The sequence below is a fragment of the Lynx canadensis genome, chromosome B2, assembly GCF_007474595.2.
Source record: "Lynx canadensis isolate LIC74 chromosome B2, mLynCan4.pri.v2, whole genome shotgun sequence".
Classification (NCBI taxonomy): Eukaryota; Metazoa; Chordata; class Mammalia; order Carnivora; family Felidae; genus Lynx; species Lynx canadensis.
In genome coordinates, this window is record NC_044307.1 from 21197531 (window position 1) to 21219570 (window position 22040).

Genomic DNA, 22040 nt, shown 5'->3' on the forward strand with positions numbered 1-22040 from the left:
GCTTTATATAAAAAAAGAAAAAAAAAAAAACAGCAAAGCTTCTCTGATATTTTTTTTTGTTTGTTTCATTTTAAATATCTTCCCAAATGTCAACATCTACCAGGAACACAGGCAAATAACTATTCTGTGTGATCTCCTTCCACTTTCGTGTTCCAGTTTTGGAAAACACTTCTGCAAGGCCCAGAGAGGGGTGGGGTCTCTGCAGGCCTTTCTTGGGGACACACATAGATGAACTGACCACATACATTAACATGAGCAGAAGGACTCTCAACTATGAAGCTAACGTGAAATACGGTCTTTGCATTAAGGCAACGTCCATTCTTCAAGTTTGCTGACTCAGTCTTGCTGTCAGGGAAAGAGAACTGAAAACTGCACAGTTTAGAGTTCTGGCCTCTGAAATACATTAAGAAGGAACATTTCTCTCCAAACCCAAGTTACTTAATGGTATTATTCCTCAGTGCCATGTTATGATTTTAATATTGTCAATCCTTCTCACTCATATGCAGAATTTAAGAAAAAAAAAATGAGCAAGGGAAAAAGAGAGAGAGAGAGAGAGAGAGATAGACAAACCAAGAAACAGACTTTTAACTTTAGAGAACTGATGGGTTACCAGAGAGGAGGTGGGTGACAGATGGGGGAAAGAGATGATGGGGCTTACAGAGTGCCTGTGTCATGATGAAAAAATAAATAAAATGAAAAAAAAATTATCCATTCCCACTCCAAAAATATATATATATTTCCAAACAACAACAAAATATATATATATATATATATATATATATATATATATACACACACATATGTATACATGATTAATCCTTCTTTGTTCTCGATTCATCCATACTCTGTCATCAATTTGCCACACCAGGCAAGGGAGGAGGATAAAGGTCATAATATAGAAGCCAAAAGAAATGCCAAACGAATAAATTTCCTGCCGCATGATGTAAGTTTATAGCAGTATGAAGGCTCGGGATCTATCTCTACAATTTCACTGTGCTGTGAGGAGGTTTGGTTCAAACTGACGAGTCATATGATGAAAGGTCTTCTGTTCGATGTGGTCATTTTAGCTAGATGTTTGCTAACTTCTGAAAAGGTATTCTGTGTTGACCAGGGATTCTGTCACGGTAACACGGACCTGCAAAAACTTATTTCATAACCACCCCTTGAGATTATTAAAATATTAAATCTAAATTAAGCTCAGCCACAATGCATCTGCTAAGATCAAACTGCCCTCTCTTAATGAAGAAAGATTTCTAATACAAGTATGAAATCGGCAGCAAACCTGACGGATGTGCATAGTTAGCTGATGCTGTGTAGTGCAAATCTTTTCACACAGGGGACAGTTATAGGAAGACTTCTCCTCTTTCGTTTCCTGCAAAGACATAATACAAGGGAAAATCAAGTTCAACTCACACAGTAAGCCAGTGCCTCTTGTTCCTGTCGTAAGCATCTGTGTCTCAAAGAGCCATAACAATAAATCGTGGAGAGCATGGGCTCCAGAGCCTGTCCAGGTATGAGCTTGGGTAAGTCACAGTCCTGTCTGCCCTCAGTTTCCTCATGTGTAAAATGGGAAAAAATAATGGCATCTCCCAGACCGCGCTGTGATGAGGATTAAATCAATGAGCACATGTTAAGCACTGGAATAGTGCCTGGTACAGGCTAAGTGCTCCATAAATATCAGTGTTCTTATTAAACACCATTTAATTAATCATCAGTGCCAACAAAAAAAACAAGGATCAAGTCACAGCAGAGGTAGAAACGGAACAGCTCTCTCCCCAAGCCCCACCTACGTGGCTCCAGTCACTACTCCTGAGCGCACAGGAGAGGCAGTGAAGTTCTCCTCCCAACATGACAAGGTTTCCGTGCCCAGCTGTGTGCCCCACAGGCATCAACATGCCCCTCTTACTTGCTGCTTGCACCTGCTTGACACCGCTCATCGATAATCAGTAAGAATGCTGTCCTTTTCCAAACTGTGATGGGGGAGCACACCCGGGCTGACGCCTTCCACAGAGGGTGACAAAAGAACCAGATCACTACTTGGCAAGGTGGCTCATTTTATGTTCTCTCAACACACCCGGGACAGGCTGCCTTCAAGCAATAGATTTTTACCTTTCTAAGGAAAAGGACGAGCTCCCTCACTAGCCATGTGGTATAGTTCCTTTCTCCAAATAATTTTTGGAGAGCTGCCCTGGATGTGCCCCCTCACCCACATGGTCCCTAAGCACCCCGGTCTCTGCCCTCATCTCCCAAAACCAACAGGATCAAGGCATGGATATCTCGCCCAGGAATCTGAAATGAGGATGCTTAGAGACTGAGATCAGTGGCTTTCCCACTGATCAGCAGAATCACCTGGGCAGATTTCTGAACGACATAGTTCTAGACCAGACTCCTGGCATGCTGATTCAGAATGGGGGGGGTGTACCCCAGAAATCTGCTTGTTTCTCAAGCTCCCCAGTCATTGTTCATATGCACCCAGGTTTGGGGGTGACTAAGTTACTACCACAAGTGATCAGGAATACCTGAATTCAAAGTTCATGTAGTCCTGGGGCTGAGCTGAGCACTGGGGCGAGCCCAAGCCACGACAGTGCAGCTGGGGAGGACGTGGGTGCTCACGGAAGTGGGAGACCAGGTAGCCTGAGATAGGGGACGGCACCATCTGCCAGGCTGGACCCTCAGACTTCTTTCAACAGACCTGTTTTTACTTGTACTCATCTGAATGAGTTTCTGTTCTTTGCAAATAATGCCCATCCTTGAACACTTACTATGTGCTAGATGCTACATATAGAAATGTCACAACCACGGTTACAGATCCCATTTTCTGGATGAGGAAACTGAGGTACAGAGAGGTAAGTAACCTGTCTCAAACGAGGAAACCATGAAGTAGGAGACCCAGGATTAAAACTCAGGCCGGCTGCTCTCCCAGCCCATGCCCAGTTTAGGGCATGACTATGCTACACAAGTCTGATCAAAAAAAGGATTAACCCCAAGGCACAGAAAGGAAACACCCCTGTGGTTGGCTCATGAGAGACGATGAAAATAAAAATCACTCTGAAGACTCTAAAAACAAATGGCACCATAAACCAGATGGGGTGGAGCGAATGCATGAGGATGTCCAGGATGTATTTGCCCACGGTACTTCTGTGTCCTCTTCAAAGACTAACAGGCCTCATTTTTAAGCAATACAAACGCTTTTCTCATCTGTGGCACTGGGTCTGAGAAAAGGTACACTACATATTTTTCACCCTCAAATTTTTTTAAAAAGCAGGGGAAGGGCAGAAAGAGAGGGAGACAGAGGATCCAAAACAGGCTCTGTGCTGGCAGCAGTCAGATGTGGGGCTCGAACTCATGAACTGTGAGATCATGCCCTGAGCCGGGATCAAGAGTCGGACGCTCAACTGACTGAGCCACCCAGGCGCCCCTCATTCTCAAATTTAAAAAACAAAAAAACAAAAAAAAACACAAAAAAAACAAAAAACCAGATAGGAAGCCTAAGGAAGCTGATAACCCAGAGACAGTTACAAAAAAACCTGCCAGCCTCACCGCCATCCTCCCAGGGGCATGATGTGTATGGAGCAGGGAGGGGTGTCACTCCTTCTCGGCCCATCCGACTCCAGTCACAATGGAGCTGGCCAAGAACCACCAAAGAGAAACATCAAAAACGAAAGCATTCACAACAAAATGAAAGCAATCGCTATAATAATGAGGGCTGCCTCATAGCCGGACCCAAACTCAGTCCCTGGGGTATTTTTGTTATAGAACAATATATATTAATAAAATTTTTTTAAAGAAAGATTCATCAATAAGATGTCAATAAATGGGGTGCCCGGTGGCTCAGTCAGTTGAACGTCTGACTCTTGATTTTGGCTCAGGTCATGATCCCAGGGTTGTGGGATTGAGCCCTGTGTCGGGCTCTGCACTGAGTGCGGAGCCTGCTTAGAATTCTCTCTCTCTCTCTTTTTTTCTCCCTCCCTCCTTGTGCCCCTCTCCCCACTCAGGTCCTCTTTCCCTCTCTAAAAAAAGAAAAAGTCAGTACATGTCAAAAAGCCAGGCGTCCGTGTGGGTAGCCTCCTGAGGCAGCACGTTTCTTGAAAAAACCATCCTGCGCACACCTGGAGGTAGATACTGGACATACTGAGTAGGTCCTTGGAGCCTCCGGCACCAAACCTTCTGTGAGGCTGGCAGCTGCACTCCGCAGACCCTCACACAGGTCTACAGAATCCACGGTGGTCGGGGAGGAGGAAACCTCTGGACTCAGATTTAATTTTCACAAACAAACCCAACAGCAAAGAGAACAGCCCTGCTGTGAATCCAGTTACTGCGGCTGTGCTGGTGGAAGAAGCAGACTTCCTGAGCTGACAGATAAAATTAGCAGCTAATGTGATAACTAACCATTCCATAATGAAACAATCTGGCACCCGTGTCGGCGTCCGGCTGTGGCTAATCTGTCCTGGAACTCGGTGCTAGCGCTGATGGGCCTTCTCCCCAGGCTCCCGCTCTCGGCCTTCCCTACCCGCTCACAGGTAAGGGTGATGCCCACTCTCTCCCCAACTGCGCTCTGCTGTTTTTAATGCACTGTCTTTCCACCTTACCTCTGGCCCAGAGGTTACCTCCCCTGCGAACACTGAGCCTGTGCCCTGAGGAACCCTGGAGGACACAGAAGGTAGATGGAAAATGGCTCAGGTACACCTGTCCCATTTGCTTGCCCACACCTGCAGAGTCACCTCCATTTACCATGCAGGGATGGAGGTGCTGTGGGTCACACTCTAGGGTTCTACCTACCGTCTCTGAACCACTGGGCAGGGACCAGAGCCTGGACTACGGTCAACTCTACCTGTGTCAGGGAAATGCCGGGCTTGTCCCTACCCATGCCACTTTCTACCGGCGGAACACAGAAGGATGAGGAGACGGTGACCGTACGTATCTCGTTCATCCCGAAATGCCTGCCACCTGGTGCAGTACCTGGCTGGAAGTATTTATTGTGAAATGGGTGGATGGATGGAGAAATGGACGGATAGATGGATGGATGGACAGTCACGTGAGAGTGGAAATAAACCTTTTCTTCCCAGAGCTAGCGCTCCGTCTCGACTCAGGCCACAGTCATACAGGCTGAGTATTTTCTCAGGTACCCATGGGAAGAGAGGCAGGCAGAGACAAAGGAAAAAAGAGAGAAAAAAGGTATCAATGCTCCAACTCTCCAAACATCACTGAACCCTGCTAAGTCTTCAGCTGTGAGGAAGATGGGAATGAACGGACCCTTCTCCTATGCTGCTGGAGTGGGTTTTAGGCTGGAACGACTTTTCCTGGAGGACAAGTAGTAGCCAAAGCCTTAATTAACATACTTCTAAGAATTTATAGAAAACCATCACAGATAGTGCTCAGACAATTCTGTATAAGGACAGTCACTTGAGGATTATTAATAAAAAAGGAAATGAATTCACAAAAGCCCAACAGGTTTACTTTCCAGTCCATCCCTGGCATTGAGAGGAACTGAGAAGACTGCCTTTCCCCCCTGAGGATTTGGTGTAAACCCATTAAGTAAGTTAAAACAAAAATTAAATGTGGAGTCATCAGTTCAGATTACATGGATTCAGAGAAGAAATGAGCACCACACACCCCCTGCCTCGCTCCCTGAGTTTTCTTGAACACACTGCTACCAGAAGAGTGACAACTTTTTCTCAAGTGCCCCATTTGTACGTTAATTAGAAGATATGTTTTATTTCCCAGTGGAGGAGCCTTAGACCTTTGTAACATCATTAATTAACCCTTCCAATCCTGGCCCGCCCCCTTATTCTTCCCCACTCTTCCTGATTTGATGCCCACTAAAAACTCAAGAGGACTAAATCACCCCATGAGTGGCATTCTCTGAAGCCAAATTCTGTGCTTTGTCAAAGGTGGAAAGCTGAATGGGAGATCCAGCAAAACCAACACTACCTGATCTGAAGACACTTAAAAAAAGAAATCAAGGCGATGGCTTCAAAATCCCAATTAACCAGCTGTGTGAGTAAGGAAATGAACTACATCACAGTAGAGGAATAAATCCAATTCTTTGCCTTGGCCATCACGTGAAGACAGCTTGCATTCAAATCAAATTAAAGGGCAGAGAATAAGGATTCCACCAATACTCACACCACTGCAGAGAAAATTTCTTCCATGAAAGGAAATTGACATAAGCCCGGAAAAGTTCACTCTTGAAGCCTCTCGGCATGTCCCTTTAGTTCTGAGCTTGTCCGAGGTTTTGGCTTACGAAGCTGGGGCTCAAGAGAACAAACTTCACCCAACGTTCTCATAGACTGAAGCCACCAGATGTCACCAGCTAGCGCACAGGAGCTTACCTGGTTCCTTCTGCCAATCCGATTTGGTCCTGGAGGCTTCGTGGGGGACTTGGTGCTCTGGGGGCTCCCGCCATTCTCGGCGACCTTCCCTACACTCATTACTGCTGACATCATGGTGTTGACGGAAGACAAATCTGAACCTTCCAAGCCAATGGGCGAACTTGACGTCATTGGGTCAAGGGTTTAAGCTTCTAAGAAGCTTCTGCCATAGAACTGAAAATCGGAAATCGCTGCTGTGATCAATTGGTTTAGCCCCTGTCAGAGCCCGGTGGCACTGGCTATGGCTACCATGACCGTAAGTCAGGTCAAAACACCGAAGGCCCCCCTGCTTCTTCAGTTCAAGCTGACACTCGTGCCCATAATGACTTGAAGCTTTCATCTAAATGAAGCACTGTCATAACAAAGACTAACTGATAACCTCGCTTCCTTTCTGTGCATCTGTACTGACACAACCCCCCAAACTAGCAGAGACAGGTCTCCTGGCCTTTCCTAATCTTTCATTAGACAGAGCAGGGAAAGGCTCTGGAGTCTTTCTGTCAGCCCAGGGAGCTGACACTTGCCCGGCACCCTCCTAAAAACCAAGCTCATTTACTACTACAGGAATGTTCTAGACTTAACAACTTATGATGAGAACCTTCAGGTCTCACGTAACTCCACTGCTGTAATTCAGTGCTCTTAATGGGGAGCCCAAATTGTACACGACAACTGAGAAGGCAATCCTCTCAGAATTATAACCAAACTTCAAATCAACATAAAAAGGACCGTTTCTTAAAATATATGAGTAGGTAATGTACCTATACCCCAGAAGATGGATGGAAGGAAAACCCAGCCCCCACTGCCAATTACCTCCATTTTCTGCCCCAACTGATATACTATGAGGTTTTCCCTTGCTATAGCTATCATCCACGTGGAGTAGGAAATGAGTCTGTGTTCACTTCTTTTTTTTATTCTCTTGTATCACTTGTTGACACTGGAAGGGAAGCAAAGGCAAAAAAAAAAAAAAAAATCAGTGAATGCCTTTCCACTTAGGGAAGAAAAAACTGATGCCATTTACTTGTTGTAATCTCAGGCCACTATATTCATGAGAATACAGGGAGAACAAAAGGGAGGCGATTTTAAAAGTCATGTCTTTCTTCCAAAACCACATTCTGTGGTTGTTTTTCAACCTTAACTGATGTTCCCTACAGTGCTGTCACCGTCACTCCCAACAGCCAAAACGATTTTGTGGTATTTTACTTTCTGGAGCTCTTAACTACACACACACTGAATTTCCCTCCATACTCTACCCCAGTCCCCCACGAGCATTCAGACTCCTACTTGACCCCCCTCCCACCTCTACCTAAAAGTGACTGAAGATAAGGCAGGAAAGCAACTCACGAAAGGCTCGTAGTCTAGTACTAGACTATGTAGTATTAGGTCAGGCCTCAAAGAAAGCTGGTAACAGGAACGGCATGACCAACCGGAACACCCGCCACACCTCGTGGCCATTGCAAAATTGACTTCTGCAGCCTTTTCTAGTTACCTTCCTTTGAGAAGTGCCATCCAGTTACATGCCTTACCATGGCTGTGATATGGCCTCAGATTAAGTCTGCAGGTAAGTTACTTCCCTCATTTCATCTAGAGCCAAAGCCCTGCCAGTAAGCCTCAGATCCTATACTGACCTATATTAACTGTGCCTTGATAAATTCCACATGTCCTCTACTGGACTTGTAGTCAAAGATCAAGCTCATCATCTCGGCAGCCAAGTGAATGCTCAGGAACACCACCAGAAAGAACATGATTTCTTGTGGTTTCCTCCTCCAACTTGAGGGGACATGACCTAGGATATGACAAACGGTAACACCCAGAGCTACCAATGCAGCCAGCAGCAAGCAGAGCAGGAAGGGCCTGGGGACATAACTTTATTAAGCCACGTTGTTGTCAGCTCAGAAGTCTCAAGCTAAAACCTTAGCAAAAGAGCCAAAGAGAATCTCAGAAACGGTACTTTTCCAGCCAAAAGACAAAACGTGCCTTCCTTGTGGGCAGCCATTTTGAAGATATGGACTTAACGGATTTCCAAATGGGGACGAAAAGGACTAACTGCAGAAACATGCAATTCGAGACAACAGACCTCGTCTTAGCCCGCACATCTTTCCTATAAAGAGAGAAGAGCTATGTTCAAAATTAAAGCAAAGGCCAAACTGCAGTCCTTCTGTGGTTTCGCCACCAGAAGACCATTCAAAATTGTGCTTCAAACTTCCTATTTTAACGGTCTTTGAAAATTTATTTGGGAGATTTCTCTCTCTTGGGAAAACCATGAGACACAAACATACACATGTAAGTGTGCATACATACACAGGCACACCTGCATCTCTAAAAGTACCATTGGTTCCTAGAGGTGTTGCAATCAATCAGCAGACAATCATCTGTTTGATTCAAATATGTGGATACCTTTGATACTAAAACCCCTCCCCCATAGTTGTAATATATAGTAAATTATAAAATAACTGGCCAGAAACTGTTTTTTGTAATTATGTTATGTCAGTAAAAAGAAAGTTAACCTTTCTGATTCATAGGAGGAGTTTAGAAGGTAATCTTGCTTATGTCCTGATACTAGGAAAAAAGGAAAATGTGGTAGAATTTATGGAAATCTGGGAACAGGTTAGAGTAAACACCTCTAGGACTAAATGTAGAATTTTATAAGTTGTAAAAATTACATTCGATTCACTGAGAAAATGGAGAGGAGAGAAACAGACAACATGAGAAGTAACAAAAATACATTCATGTTACAGAGCCAGATTACTAGGGATAATTTTTGTTACAGTCATCATAACATCCAATATACATTCTTACAAACTCCCTAAGTGTCTTAAATACACAATACCTAGCCATTGTCACCACACTAACCAACATAAGGGCTGAATGTTGCAAAGGCTTATTCCAACTGGAAAAGAAAAAAGCCACACAAACTTGTTATTTCCCATTTTGACTGGGCAGGAAGACATTTGCTACATTTATTTCCTTTTCTGGGATAAAGTGTAAAGCGTTGACACTACTCAGTGATGACACCAAGATCACCTGTGTTTATTTCCTTTACCTAGTTTAAATGTAAGTAGCAATATGTATATATTTTTCAATAAATTTTTTGAAGTTTATTTATTTATTTTGAGAGAGAGAGAGAGAGAGGGAGGGAGGGAGGGAGAGACAGTGCAAGCAGGGGAGGGGCAGAGAGAGAGAGAGAAAAAAAGAAAGAATCCCAAGCAGACTCCTCACCCTCAGTACAGAGCCCGACATGGGACTCAAACCCATGAACTGTGAGATCATGACCTGAGCCAAAAATCAAAGAGTCGGACACTTAACCGACTGAGCCACCCAGGTGCCCCAGCAATGTTATTTTTTTAATAGAGACTCTTCTCGTCTCAATCTGGAAAGTGCAATTAGTAAAATGAACCCCCCAGCTACACTGTTTGAAAAGAAGAGCACCATCATTGGACTCATCCCTCAATTGCTGTTCCAGAAGCAACACAAACCAGCCTTATACACCCAGCACAGGTTTTTACTCCAGTGTGCTCCTGCGTCTTATGCTTGAGTTCTCCCTTTGAAAGGATGCAGCAGGGAAGAAGGGAAAGGTCCTGGTATAAAATAAGGTAGCTCATTGTTCCAGGTTATGGGGAAAAAAAAAATCCACCTTAGCATTAAGGCACATCTATGCGCTAATTTACCCAGAGGCCAGTCGGCCAGGATTATTAGTGAGTTCTACCTACCTATACCTGACGTTGGGCTATACTGGGGTAATAACCGAAACTAACAAACCTAAACCTTCTGAGATTTGATCTCAGCGATGAAAGAGAAGTTGAACAGCTTGAAGTCCATTTAAAAAGCACATTTTTTTCTTTACAGATATTAATAGTCTCAATATTTTCATTCTTTCCTTTGCTCCTTGACGCCACCCTCCACATCAGCCCTACCACTGCAAATCACCACCACCAATAAAATCATAACAATAAACAAATTAAAAATCACTAACCCCATTCTAAGGCAATGTCTTCCAACTGGAACCAGAGAGAGCTGGGAACCCAGATGGAGTTCCCAAATCACAGATAAGAAAAGAAGTCATCATCTTCATGGACATGGCCAAGTGGACTGGCCTGGCATTCCAGTTTTTAACACAAACTGCCTGAATTTGGGCGACAGGGGGCGGCGGGGAGGGAGAAGCAGGGCTCTGCTGTCTGAACACTCCTTCCTGTGAGACCAATACCCGGTACCCTCTGAGATTTCTCATCCTACACTTCAGGCCCACTGGATCAGAAGAGCTCGCAACTCAGAGTTACAATTTCATTGTGGTTTTGCGTCAAAGCCTCAGGAGGACCTTGGGAAGAAAAAGGGCAACCCATAGGGAATGTGGGGAGGGAGGGGGAGGGAAAGGAAGACAACACTGGAAATTACTGGGCCTCAAGTGGAGTCCATAAAGTGTAACTGACCTGTTTTCTTCGTCTTATCAAGCTGGCCCTCCTTACCGAGGAGCAGACGCTGGCCCAGGCGTGGGCAGGGTCACACCTCAAAGCCACCACTTCTGGAGTACAGAGTCGGAGCAGCCTGCAAAAATGAGAAAAGGTGGCATGAAGAGGGAGTCAAGACCAGGCAGAAACGATCCTGTGTCCGGATCCCTTTTCCCAGGGATCCGGGAGGGCACAAGGGCAACAGAACATTTCCCATCCCCGCCTGCACGTAGAGGCAAGCTTCCTTCCGGCTCCGAGGCTGATTCTGCCCAGAGCTACCCGCTAGCATCCACCAGAGTTGAGAGTGCCTTGGACAGACAAGAACCCCCTAGCACGCCCCAGCAGGTCAGGAGCCATATCACATGAGGGCAGCTGGGACCACTGGCCCAGGCAGAGCTCTGGGCATCTTAGTGGCATATTAAGAGCAGATGCTGATGCTGCCAGCTTCAAGGGCAGAGGAGAACAAGACAGCACTAAGTGCTATCAGCAGCAGAGTGGAAAGAAGACAGCTGAAGAGAGTAAACACCATGGAACCAAACAGTCTCTTAATGTAAAGGACAGATTAGTGCATCTTCTCCTGAGTGATGGGGGAAGTGTCCATGAGGGTTCAGATAGGACCAAACACGTATCTTCTCCTTTCAGTGGGGGGTATACAGAAACCTTTTCAAATGACACAGGTTCCTCGGGGAGTCTGAGCGAGTCTGCTCTGGGGTGCAGGGGCCTCAAGTCCCTTCCCTGGGAGCAAGTTGGCCCTCTACAAAGTCAGCGAGCAAAGGAATGCAGGATTTCCAGAGCTGCAGCCTTCAGCCACATTCTCTCGGTTTCTGGAAACGGCTCCCCGCAGCTAAACGGAGGAGTGCAAAACTGGGAGAAGATCGAGAAAGACATAAATCAAGTCCTGCCGAGAAACCCTGGCGTGGCCCACCTTTTCATTCATATCCCTTTTCGCAGTGTCTGGAGAAAGGTGCTCAATCCTGTCACACGCCTAGTTATCACCTCGAATGTTCCTCACTTTGTAGTTCCTGAGCACCTAGGGCGGGCAAGCCCCCTGCAGGACTGGTCAGCTGGGGCGAGAAAGGGCCACCGACCCATGACAAGAAGCTCCTGAGGCCACAAACACTCTCCCTCCACCTCACTGCTTCGATTCTCCATCTTTTCTCTTTGCCCCCTTCTCTTTTGAAAAGTTCTTTGGATTCTGAAGAAAGTATCAAGAAATAAGGAGTAACTGTAGGGACAGCCCCTGAATGGGACAGAGGCCCTGTAAGTCTCGAGGAATCCTTCTTACTACCCCAATAATTCTCAGTGGTTTTGGGGGATGAGAACCTCCTGAAGGGTGTGATATAAGTTATGGACCTTCCCACAGGAAAGTGCACGTACTCTACATTCGACATTTCCCTTCCGCATCAAGAGTTCAGGGGCCCCAGACACTCATCTGAGGATAAGCAGGATAAGAATCCTGGTTTTAGTTGACATCTAACCCACCTTCCTTTAAACTCTGAATCAAGTCAAGTTTATTAAAATGCCCATGAGGTTTTAGAAATGCACAAACAAAACATCCTTTTAGATCATCCCCACCCAAACTTAAAGATGCCTAGGGGTGAAATGAAACACTGTGGAAGAAAAAAAAAAAACACACGCAAAAAAAAAAAAAAAAAAACCAAGCCAAATTTCCCTGTTATTATTCATTTCTTCATTCGTGGCAACTTTTATTAGGAAGAAAGTCTGAAGAGGAATACCTCCATGGTTTTTTGTTTTTTTGTTTTGTTTTGTTTTTGAAACTACCACGATCTCCAAACAAGTAAAGTGAATTACAGTTCCATATAGAATTGTTAAAAACACACATCAGAGAGATGAGTCTCTGCAATTTAAACTTTCACAATATAATAACTAAGACTCTCATTAAAATTTGAACTCCCTCCCTCCCTCATTTAAAAAAGATACTGTTAAAAAGTCCACCGAGTAATCTCAATACACACCGGGAACCAAGGTGGGAGAGGGCCAGCGCCAACACACTTGACCCTGAAACTTTCATCCTCTGATCTTGGATGTAAAGGATTTGAATATTTAGCATATCTTGCAATTCTAGCTGAGTAACAAGAGTCACTACCCTGTTTGTCTGGGGTTCCACCAGGCCTGAGGGATTCACAGAACTCAGCGAGTGGAAAAGTATGGGACAGTTCCTGGAAGAACATTCAAGATACCCCTTACCTCTATCACCATCGCCTCAGGGAAAGCGGGGGGGGGGGGGGGCGGAAGAAGAAGGAAAAAGGGAAAAAAAAGACCTAGTGAGGAGAGGTTCTGTTCTAGAAGGTGACTCCCGCGGGGGTAAGTGACTGCAGCACAGGCTGGGAATTTAGAGGGGTGGTCTCGGGGCCTCCCAAGGGAGGATGCTGAATTTCTGGATTTGCATTCCCACATGGGCTCTGCCTAGATCCAATGGAAGCAAGATGTCTTGGAGTGGGCAGAGGTCCATCTGTGAGGATGAGGGGGCAGGGAAGGCCAGCCCCCAGGCCCCAGCCCCTGAGCAGATAAGGGACAATGCTATGTAAAGCCAGAAAGAAAAGATTAAGGAGTCTGTCTCCAGGTCCAACAGAGATAGCAAGCGGGAGATGAAAGATAAAAGGGAAGATGGTCTAGAAACAAAGCTTCTCAGCTTCTGAAAACCCAGAGGATTCTTCAGTGAAATCTAAAATCTGTCCTAAGGCCCGCAGGACAGATGGGGTAAGTTAGATGCCTAGGATGACACTAGAGGCCCACAGACAGCGCTGAGCCTACAGAGGACCACAATACTTGAGATGGTTGATCTGTGGACTGGAACAGCCTAGTGGACGGTCTAGCTGGCCGGGTGGGGCCAACCCGGGACAGTCTCAAAGAGTCTGAGTGAAAAGGAGTTCAGATACTAAAATGCTCTGGCTTCTAAGGGAGCTCTAGAAGCAGCGAGGACATCTCTCTTAGGATGGGCTCCATCAGGAAGGAAACATTCTTTCCTCCATCTGAGTTAGGCTGGAGACAAAACCAGACCAGGCTGGATGTCGCACCATGGCAATGCCCGTTCTCCTTGGCCTGCAAGCCTAGGGACAAGACGGTCTCCTCTAACCAGGACAGCCTCGAGTGTGCTCTGAAAGCTCACAGCTGTGATGACGGCTCTGAGTTCCAGGAAGTTGATGTGTTTCTTGGCGTAGGGCTCAGTCTGTGCCTTGGAGAGGGCGGCAACCCAGGCAGGCCACCCTGCCCCCTCGCTGGCATGGGCTTTGGTCAAACGAAGCCTTGGGAGTGTGGCACAGAGCACTCCAGCAGACTGGGCACAACTGGGCACCGTGGGCTGCACCTGCCAGTTCTGGATCTTCACCCCACTGCGTGAGGAGGGGGTGGGCGGTGGAGAATGCACCACTTGGCAAAGCCCAAGTTTAGGAGAGGAAAGTCAGGAGGAGGGGGCAGGGCAGTACCCCAGGTCCCAGGACCATATATGTGGGAAGTGGTCAGACTTTCTGACCTGCCACTCAAAGCTCTCCAGGCTCTGGCCTTAGTTTACCTTCTAGCCTTCTTGCCCAGTTTCCATGATTACCTCTCCATTCAGTTTCTTCCTCCAGAATGTATGTCTCCCCGAATCCAATCCTGTAGGGGCCACCTTCCACACGAAGCTTCCCTCATTCCCTCTGGTGGAACCCCCGAGGGTTTTTATTATAAAACTCTGCAATATTAATACTAATACTACTAACGATGATGACACCAGCTAATGAGTTTTGAACACTACTTGCCACACACTAAGTGCAGTATCTCATTTAATCCTCCCAGCAACACAGAGGAGTACTGGTTCCACTGTACAGATGAGCACACTAAGGTGTAGGGGGTTAAGCAACTTACCCCTAAGATCATGCTGGAGAGCAAGGCAAATCTAGTTTCTAAACTCCACTAAGCTTCTTTTAGACAAAATTTGCAATTCCTGGCACAGGGCTTGAGAGAACAGATACACATTCTCTGACTTGTCCCAATCATATTCTGGGGCATTTCTGCCCTTCCAGATGGCTCAGCACCTGGCCTCCCACTTTTACCTGTTTCTAGGGAGGGCAAGGAGCTCTCACCTTACACCTTCACCTCTGCCTTCCACTCTCTGAGGACGCACGACTGGACTTCCACCTCTGATTGAAAAGTTCACCACATGGGGTAAGGGTCTGCAAGCACTCACCACTGCCCTTGCTGTGCAAAGGGATGGGGGTGGGGGGACCTCCACATTCTACACCCTTGTGTTCTAGAAGGAGAAGGAAACTGGAAGGAAGCCACCAGCCTCTGCCTGAAATCCCAAATAGCCCAGTCTGTCCAAGTGGCTGGATCCAACTGATCCAGTGATGTGAGCTCAGAGGCAATCTGTATCCTCTGGGTCACTCCTGCTTCCGTGCAAATGGAATGCAGGCCTGGAGCGAGAGGAATTCTGACGGGGAAGTCTACACTTTCAGGTGCTGGGGTTCTAACAAGGTGTCTGTGGCGGGGAAGTAGCAGGGCAGGGAGGGGGCCAGAGAAGAGGAACACAGACGGTTGGGAGAGGGAGCAGACAGAACCGCATAGATCAAAAATGAAGTGAATACCACGCGAAGGAAATCTTGGCCTCATCCAGTCAGTGAGAAGTTAACTACCACTAAACCTCCAGCACCGGCCACCCCAAAGTGTAGTCCTCATGCAACGGCATCCCGGACCTTTGCTAGAAATGCAGATTCTCAATATATGCAAAATCAGGTCTTTACACTGTGCACCTTAAACTTACCCAGTGCTGTGTGTCAAGGATACTGCAATAAGACCAAAAGGAAGAAAGAAACACAGGTGCTTGGGCCCCACGCCAGAACGACTATGTCAGAAATACCTCCAGGGATGGATCCTGTAACCTGTATGTTAGCTCTCGGGGGGTTCGGATGCAGCCTTGAAAACTAGCATTCAACTTTACGTAGAATTCTGGAAGAGGGGGGACATAAAACGAAGGATCTCCCTGGGAAACTTTCTTTCCGTGAAGATTTGGGAGAAGCCACTGTTTTAGCATAGCCCCAGAGCAAAAATCAAAGCCCTGGAGACAGATCTCAGTTTTAACTTCAGCTGTATTCACCACTATGAATGATTGAATGAATGAACGAATGAATGAATGAATGAACGAACGAAATAATGAACGAACGAACGAAGGAAAGAAAAAGGAAGGAAGGAAAGTATATGTGTGGGAGGGATTAAATATGCAGGGCCTATTTTAGCTGCTCAGGAACAGGGACACTTCAGATGTGAACTTCAGACAGGGCAGGGCTGGCCTACAGTGTGCGGGAAGCAAAACCACTCAGCCTGGCCTCTGTAAAGCTCTGGGCCCTCGAAGTCGTCTCTCCAGAAAGCACTGGCCAAGCTGTCACTCACAGAAAGGGTACTGGAGGATGTTCTCCACAGTTGAACCTGCAGCCGGGATTTCTGGTGGTCCCGGACCCCCTCACGGCACCCTCCCCCCACAATTTCTCTGCTGCTCGTGGCAGCAAGGGCCACAAGGGGCAGGAGAGAAGGAACAGTCAGGGAGGAGAACTCTGAGGGAAGGCAATCCTAAAGAACCATAACAGCCTCAGAACTAGCTCATGGTCTCCTGCAGTTTGTCTCTTAATGTCTCTTCCCCTCGGAAGGGGAAGGAAAAATCCAAGAGATCATTCCTGCAGCCCAGAGCGGCTGCCCTTTACTGATCAGGTTTCAGGTGCCCCCGTGGATACTGGCAATGCCACAAGCTGCTGACTTTTCACAAGGAATACTGTCCTCGGGTACAGGAACATTTTAAATATTCAGTAAAGCGTGTGGGGAAGGAGCGGCTTCGGCTTCGGGGAGAGTGATGGGTTCCATGCTGGAAGCAGTTTCTCTTTTAAAACTAAAAATCACTTGGACATTTTGATTGTTACATTACATACAATTTCAGCAGGGAGGCAAGTGTTGACTTGGAAGACAGGGTTCTTGCTTACCAAACTTAACTACGTGAGTCAGATCAAATTTACTATTTAAATACAAACTGCTGGGAAGATGGGGAGGTTTTCTGGTATGTGCTAGATAAAACCATCCGTGGTACCCCACTCTTCTTCCCGTACCTCTCTCTCCACAGTGCAGCTGGCTTGTTCAGAGGGGGGAAATGGGGCAAAGTCTGGCTTATAAGCTTTTCTGTCAGTAAATTAGCCTGTGAAGAAGCTGACTCCACTCCTTGCAGCTCTTCTCCCGGGAGCACGTCTTACTGACAGGATCTAACTACTGCCAGACTCGCGAAGCCGTCACAGCTGCCACATGGCAGCCATTTGTTACCCAGATCCCTGGCCTTTTGGGGGGGAGGAGGGTGGCTTGGTGGCCCACCGAGCGTGGCCCTCTCTCTCCAGGTGAGCTAGTCTTTTCTCCTAAACTGGCCACCAGGATCTGGTATTTCATCACCATCTTGCCCAACTTAGCAGAACCGTGTAGGACTCCCTACTCTGCCTGAGGAAGCAGGTGAAGAGAAGAGGCGGGCTGCCAGGAGGCCCTAACTGAGGGAGCACTCCAGCCGGGCAGAGGTCAGATGACCCACTGGGTACCGGCACCTACCCCCAGGGCAGGGCAGGCTTTTCTGGGCTAAGGCAGAAGATGTCTCCCCCCACCCTGCAGGAAACTGAATTTAGAAGCCCCCACCCTCCCCACCCTAAGATCTGCTCTGCTGGCTTATCAGGAAAGGGTGGGGAGAGGCCTCCACATCACACCTTGGCTGAGCAATTTAAAGAAAGAAGAATACTGCCTTAAGAGCAAACAGGATTTAAATCAGAAGTCTGGTGTAGATCCAATTACACGTCTTTCAGAGTACCTCCTTCCCCAATAACTAGGGGGCATTAACTATTTGTGACATAAACTCTGGGCTGGAAAGTGTGTGAGGTACTTCACGTATATTTAATCCTTCCCCAAACCTTACAAGGCAATGATGAGGTTATCTGGCTGGCTATTAAGCAGCTCCTAGAGGGGCAGGGCCGGGATTCTAGCCTGGGGTTGTCGGACTCCAAAATTCTCTGGTACCTTCCTCTGCACCAAAGATGATCATGGAAAAACCATTCAGAGAAGGGCAATTAGCAAGCTATAGGACTGGGAAACCAAGTCAGGGGGAAACCAAGAAATGGCTGAAGGAACCGGAGATATTCTGGAAAAGGGGGCACACTCCTCTCATGTGTTCACCACGGCAGGAACAACATCTGGGTGGGAGGCACCAGGAAGCAGGTCTGGGACCCCACAATCCTTTTACCAGAGCCTTGAACAACCAGAGCTGCTCACGGATGGAATGAGGCCCCAAGAAATGTAGTCATGAGCTTGCTGTCCCTGGAAGTATTCAAGCAGAGGCGGAGTCACCACAGCTCAGTTTTGCAGAGGGTGAGAGACCAAATTATTTAGATCCTCCTTTTGACTTTCAGATTCTGTACCTCGAAGAGGGCCGTCCCTTCTCCCTAATCCTGTAAGATCCAGAAGCAGGAACGAGGAGAATACATTACAGTAGCAGAGCATCAAGAGTGCAAGATGTCTTGGACTGGAAGCTCAGCTTGCCACCAATGGAGAGACTTTAAGTCTCTGAGCCTCAGCCTGCATCTGGAAAATGAAGCTAGTAATACTGCTCTCACAAAACCAGGATCAGTCAAAGGAGTATCTACTAAGACACTTAACAGGCAGTACAGTGCCCGTCAATGCCAGCTATCTATGTTATGCCCTTTACCTCCTCACATTCCAGTTCATTTAGCCCCTGGGCCAAGTCTCCCCAACTCCTAGATTCATCCGTGGGCCTCACCTCCTGCACCACCAATGCTTGGAGGGCAGGGGTCAGTTGGAGGATCTTGAAAAATTTCCATTCCAGCCCCCATGTTGAACAAGGAGATATAATTCATCACAAACGCAATCCCGTTAGCAGCGAGGGGTAGAGCAGCCACTGCCAACGTCACACGGAGAGCAGGAAATAAAACCCCTCCAGCTTCAGTCTGCGGCTGACACAAATCCCGGGGAACTTCGCATTTGCTTAATCAAGCAGGCTGGCGCTTCGGGCTCCCGCCGGGATGGGCTGGCTCTTCCTTCTTGAGCACCTCTTCCCTCCCAGCTGTGGAACCTGAGTGTCCTGCAGCCGACACCCAGTCACTCCCAGACTCTCCTCTGAAGTGGGTCTGGCTGCCTTCAGTCACATTACAGCTCGGAGGAGGAGAGGCTGGAGTAAAGTTCAGCGGCCGTTTGCAGAAGGGTTTTAGGCAATATCCTGCAACTCTTAAACAGGCCATGAGGTCGTAGGGCTGGCCTTTCTGACATGCTTGGGGAAAGGGGCTGCAGGAACAGGATTCTCCACTTTTCCCCTGCTGAGGGGCTGGATGCAAGCTAAGGATTCCAAGGGCAGGTGATTAATCAGGGACCGGGGCTTCAAATTCCCAGGATTTAGGGCCATTTCAAGATGACACCCCTTATAAAACCCAAATTAGTTCACGGGAGACAGAAAGTGTTGTTCGAACTGCTTCTACCCACCCTAACAGCTCAGAGAAGGCAGAGGGAGGAGATCACTTCTTCCCTTGCCCATTGGAAAAGTGGTCAGCTGTGGTCAAAATTTCACAGTGGGTGATCAGACATTACAAACCGTCAGCTGAGAATGACTGCTGGGTGAAGCAACCGTGCCCAAACTACCAGGAGCTCTGTGGGCCTGCCCTCTATGCCCTCTAATGGGTGACCTTTCTCCCTCTGTTTTGCCTCTAAGAAATTATGAAGAAAAACAAATACTCTGAGATATAAGAGGCTGATAAGTGTTTATCACAAGTCGACCAATCAAAAACATTAGCAAGCACATGGTTTTTCTTAAAGTCCACTGAGCCCAAACCAAAAGCTTATTTCCAGGGCAGGATGAGGCACTGGGGAGGAAGGTGCCACGTGGGGCCGGTCCCCCAGCCCCAGCACTAAGGAGCCAACCAACAGAGAGGCACCTCGGAAGGAAGGGAGATTAGCACAGTCCTGGAGGAAGTCTGAGGCATACGGGCCCTCCTGGCTGTTTCTGCCCTGACCCGCCAGGAGGGTGATTAGTTCCCGACAACTGCACTCCTGGACTCCGGAGGGTGTCTAATTGCGCTGCTGTGGCACCAACACAAAGGGCCCGGCTCTCAACAGCCCAGCAGGGTCCGAAACAAGGACAGAGTTGCCCAAAGCACGCAGTTCGTCTCTGTGTGACTGAGCACCCACAGGGCACTGGCCAGGCCCAGGCTCCTCAGTGTGGGTTCACACTAAAAGCCCCACCCTGACCCTTAAGAACCTTTTGCAAGCCCCTAGACTTCCTTCCTAAGTGACAAAGAACAGAAAGGACGATCTCAAAGGGGAGATCACCAGTTGAGTGAGCATTGGGCCGGCACCAGAAGTGAGCCTAAGAGGAGACACGTCACTGAGAAAGCAAACGGCGCTGGCCTGTGCACCTCGCCAGCGGCACAGGGAACACACAGCCGTGTGGAGCTCTTCTGCTTGGCCCAAGGACGGCCTGATGCTTCCACCGGGTCTCCAGGGTTCAGACACCCCCGCAGGGAAAACTTCTGGAGCACAAAGTTTAGAGGGCCCGGCTCAGGCCCATTTAACTTAAGCAGTATGTAATACAAATGTCCCCAGGCAAATGGGGATATCAGTTGAAAAAAGACTGGCCTCCACTAATACTCTGACACAAAATGGTTTTAGGATGCTGTGAAACCACGTCCTGCTTCTCAAACAGAGTTCTTCAGCCCGCTTGCAATCATAAAGCTGACGCTCTCTCGCTCACCCCCTTCATTTTACTTGAATGCCTGTGATAAAGGCACCCTCTCGTTGTTCAAAAAGAACATCCCTACTCTTTTCCTTTTATCTTCCCTTAACAGTTTGCCATCCAGTGATAGGAGGGGCCTCGCCTCCAACAGTCCGTCCTTTTATCTCCCGCTGACCATGCAACAACATGAGGCCAAGGACTGGATTTCCTGCAGCTCCCTTCGAGGGGCTGTTTGACTTGTTTAAAGTATTACTGGCCTCCAGAACCTTGGAACAATGCCTGAGCAACACCTACCCAGCATCCATTTCAGCTCCAACTTTAAAAGCCTCCAAGTCCAATGTACCAGGACTCCCTGTCCCTCTGTGTGGGAGCGGCTTGATGCTTCCAAGAAAGAGGACTCACTTTCCAGGCTCACGTATGTAGTTGCCTTTTGTCGGCAGCAAATATGAGCTGACTTCATCAAAGTACGGAAGCCCCAGAAGTTACTAAGGGTAGCTCAAGTTAAACTCTGAGTTAACACTGTCATTATCATAATAATGCAGTGGCATTTAATACCATTCTTGAGCCACTGGAACCCAAAGCAATCTGTATGTCATGTGCTTCCTTGCATAAGCCTGGAATACACTGGATCCTTCGTGTGTAGAAGGCAGGCCATGACCTCTGATGTCCTTCCAGGCTTAACTCTGTATGCGACTCAACTCTGCTGGGATGCCTAGGTCCGGGCTCAAAAGGACTTTCACCTGCTGCTGAACACTATGAACATCCCTGTGAACATCCAGGATTGGCAATGGCAGCAAAGTCCCATTTCATAACAGATCAAGGCAGTTGTGGGGCCGTTTGCCACTTACGGGAACCAGAAGGAGTTCACCCACCAGAGTACAGAGGACACTGCCTCCCTGCCATTCAAGACCAGGAGTTCATTCTCTTGGCCTCACACCAGCATATGTGAGGTTAATGGGTTCAGAGGATGATAAGATCAGATGTTCAAAACAGCCCACCAGAGTTCCTGGAGTATAGAGAAAATCTTTACAAAGTCAACTAAAAAAAAAAAAAAGAAAAGAAAAGACAAAGAAAAACTTCCTTGCCTAAGTACCCTTAGCCCCTCACAATCTCCGAGGTAAGAGGCCTGGGGGAGGAGCGGGGAACACGGTGGTGCGACGACAGTAAGCAAGGCCATGGAGAGTTACGGTGGCAAATGAGCGACAGAAGCCAGGCTGTACATTAAATTCGCAACACAAATTTCTATGCCATCACTCTAAGATGGGGCCGGTATTTTTAGGATCTCCCTTTACAAGGCCCAGACAATACACAAGAGTGTGCAGACCAGATCAGCCACGCTGTCCCCATGCAAAATCCAGGAGGTTGCATTCTGCGTGTCCCCTCTCCCACCGCTGTGGGGCTTGGCCCTGTTGTTGGCCCATCTGAGAACAGGAGCTAGCTAACCGGTTCGGCACCACAAGCCAAACAGCAGGCACTCTTCAA

General features: G+C 47.6%; 1 protein-coding gene across 5 annotated transcripts in view; it reads right to left on the minus strand.

The window, feature by feature from the left end:
• The window catches only part of RREB1 (ras responsive element binding protein 1), a 133603-nt gene that overhangs the window by 61347 nt on the left and 50216 nt on the right, over positions 1-22040 (minus strand). For 3 of the 5 annotated variants that reach the window (XM_030314889.2, XM_030314884.2, XM_030314885.1), the window contains exons 2-5: positions 10793-10907; positions 7179-7302; positions 6333-6545; positions 1283-1372 (exon numbers count right to left, since the gene is read on the minus strand). In XM_030314889.2, the coding sequence (XP_030170749.1) occupies positions 1283-1372; positions 6333-6503 (261 nt within the window). In that variant the 5' untranslated portion in view covers positions 6504-6545; positions 7179-7302; positions 10793-10907. Of the gene's footprint in view, positions 1-1282; positions 1373-6332; positions 6546-7178; positions 7303-7993; positions 8165-10792; positions 10908-22040 lie in introns of those variants that run through there. The other 2 variants (XM_030314886.1, XM_030314887.2) reach the window with 2 other exon arrangements.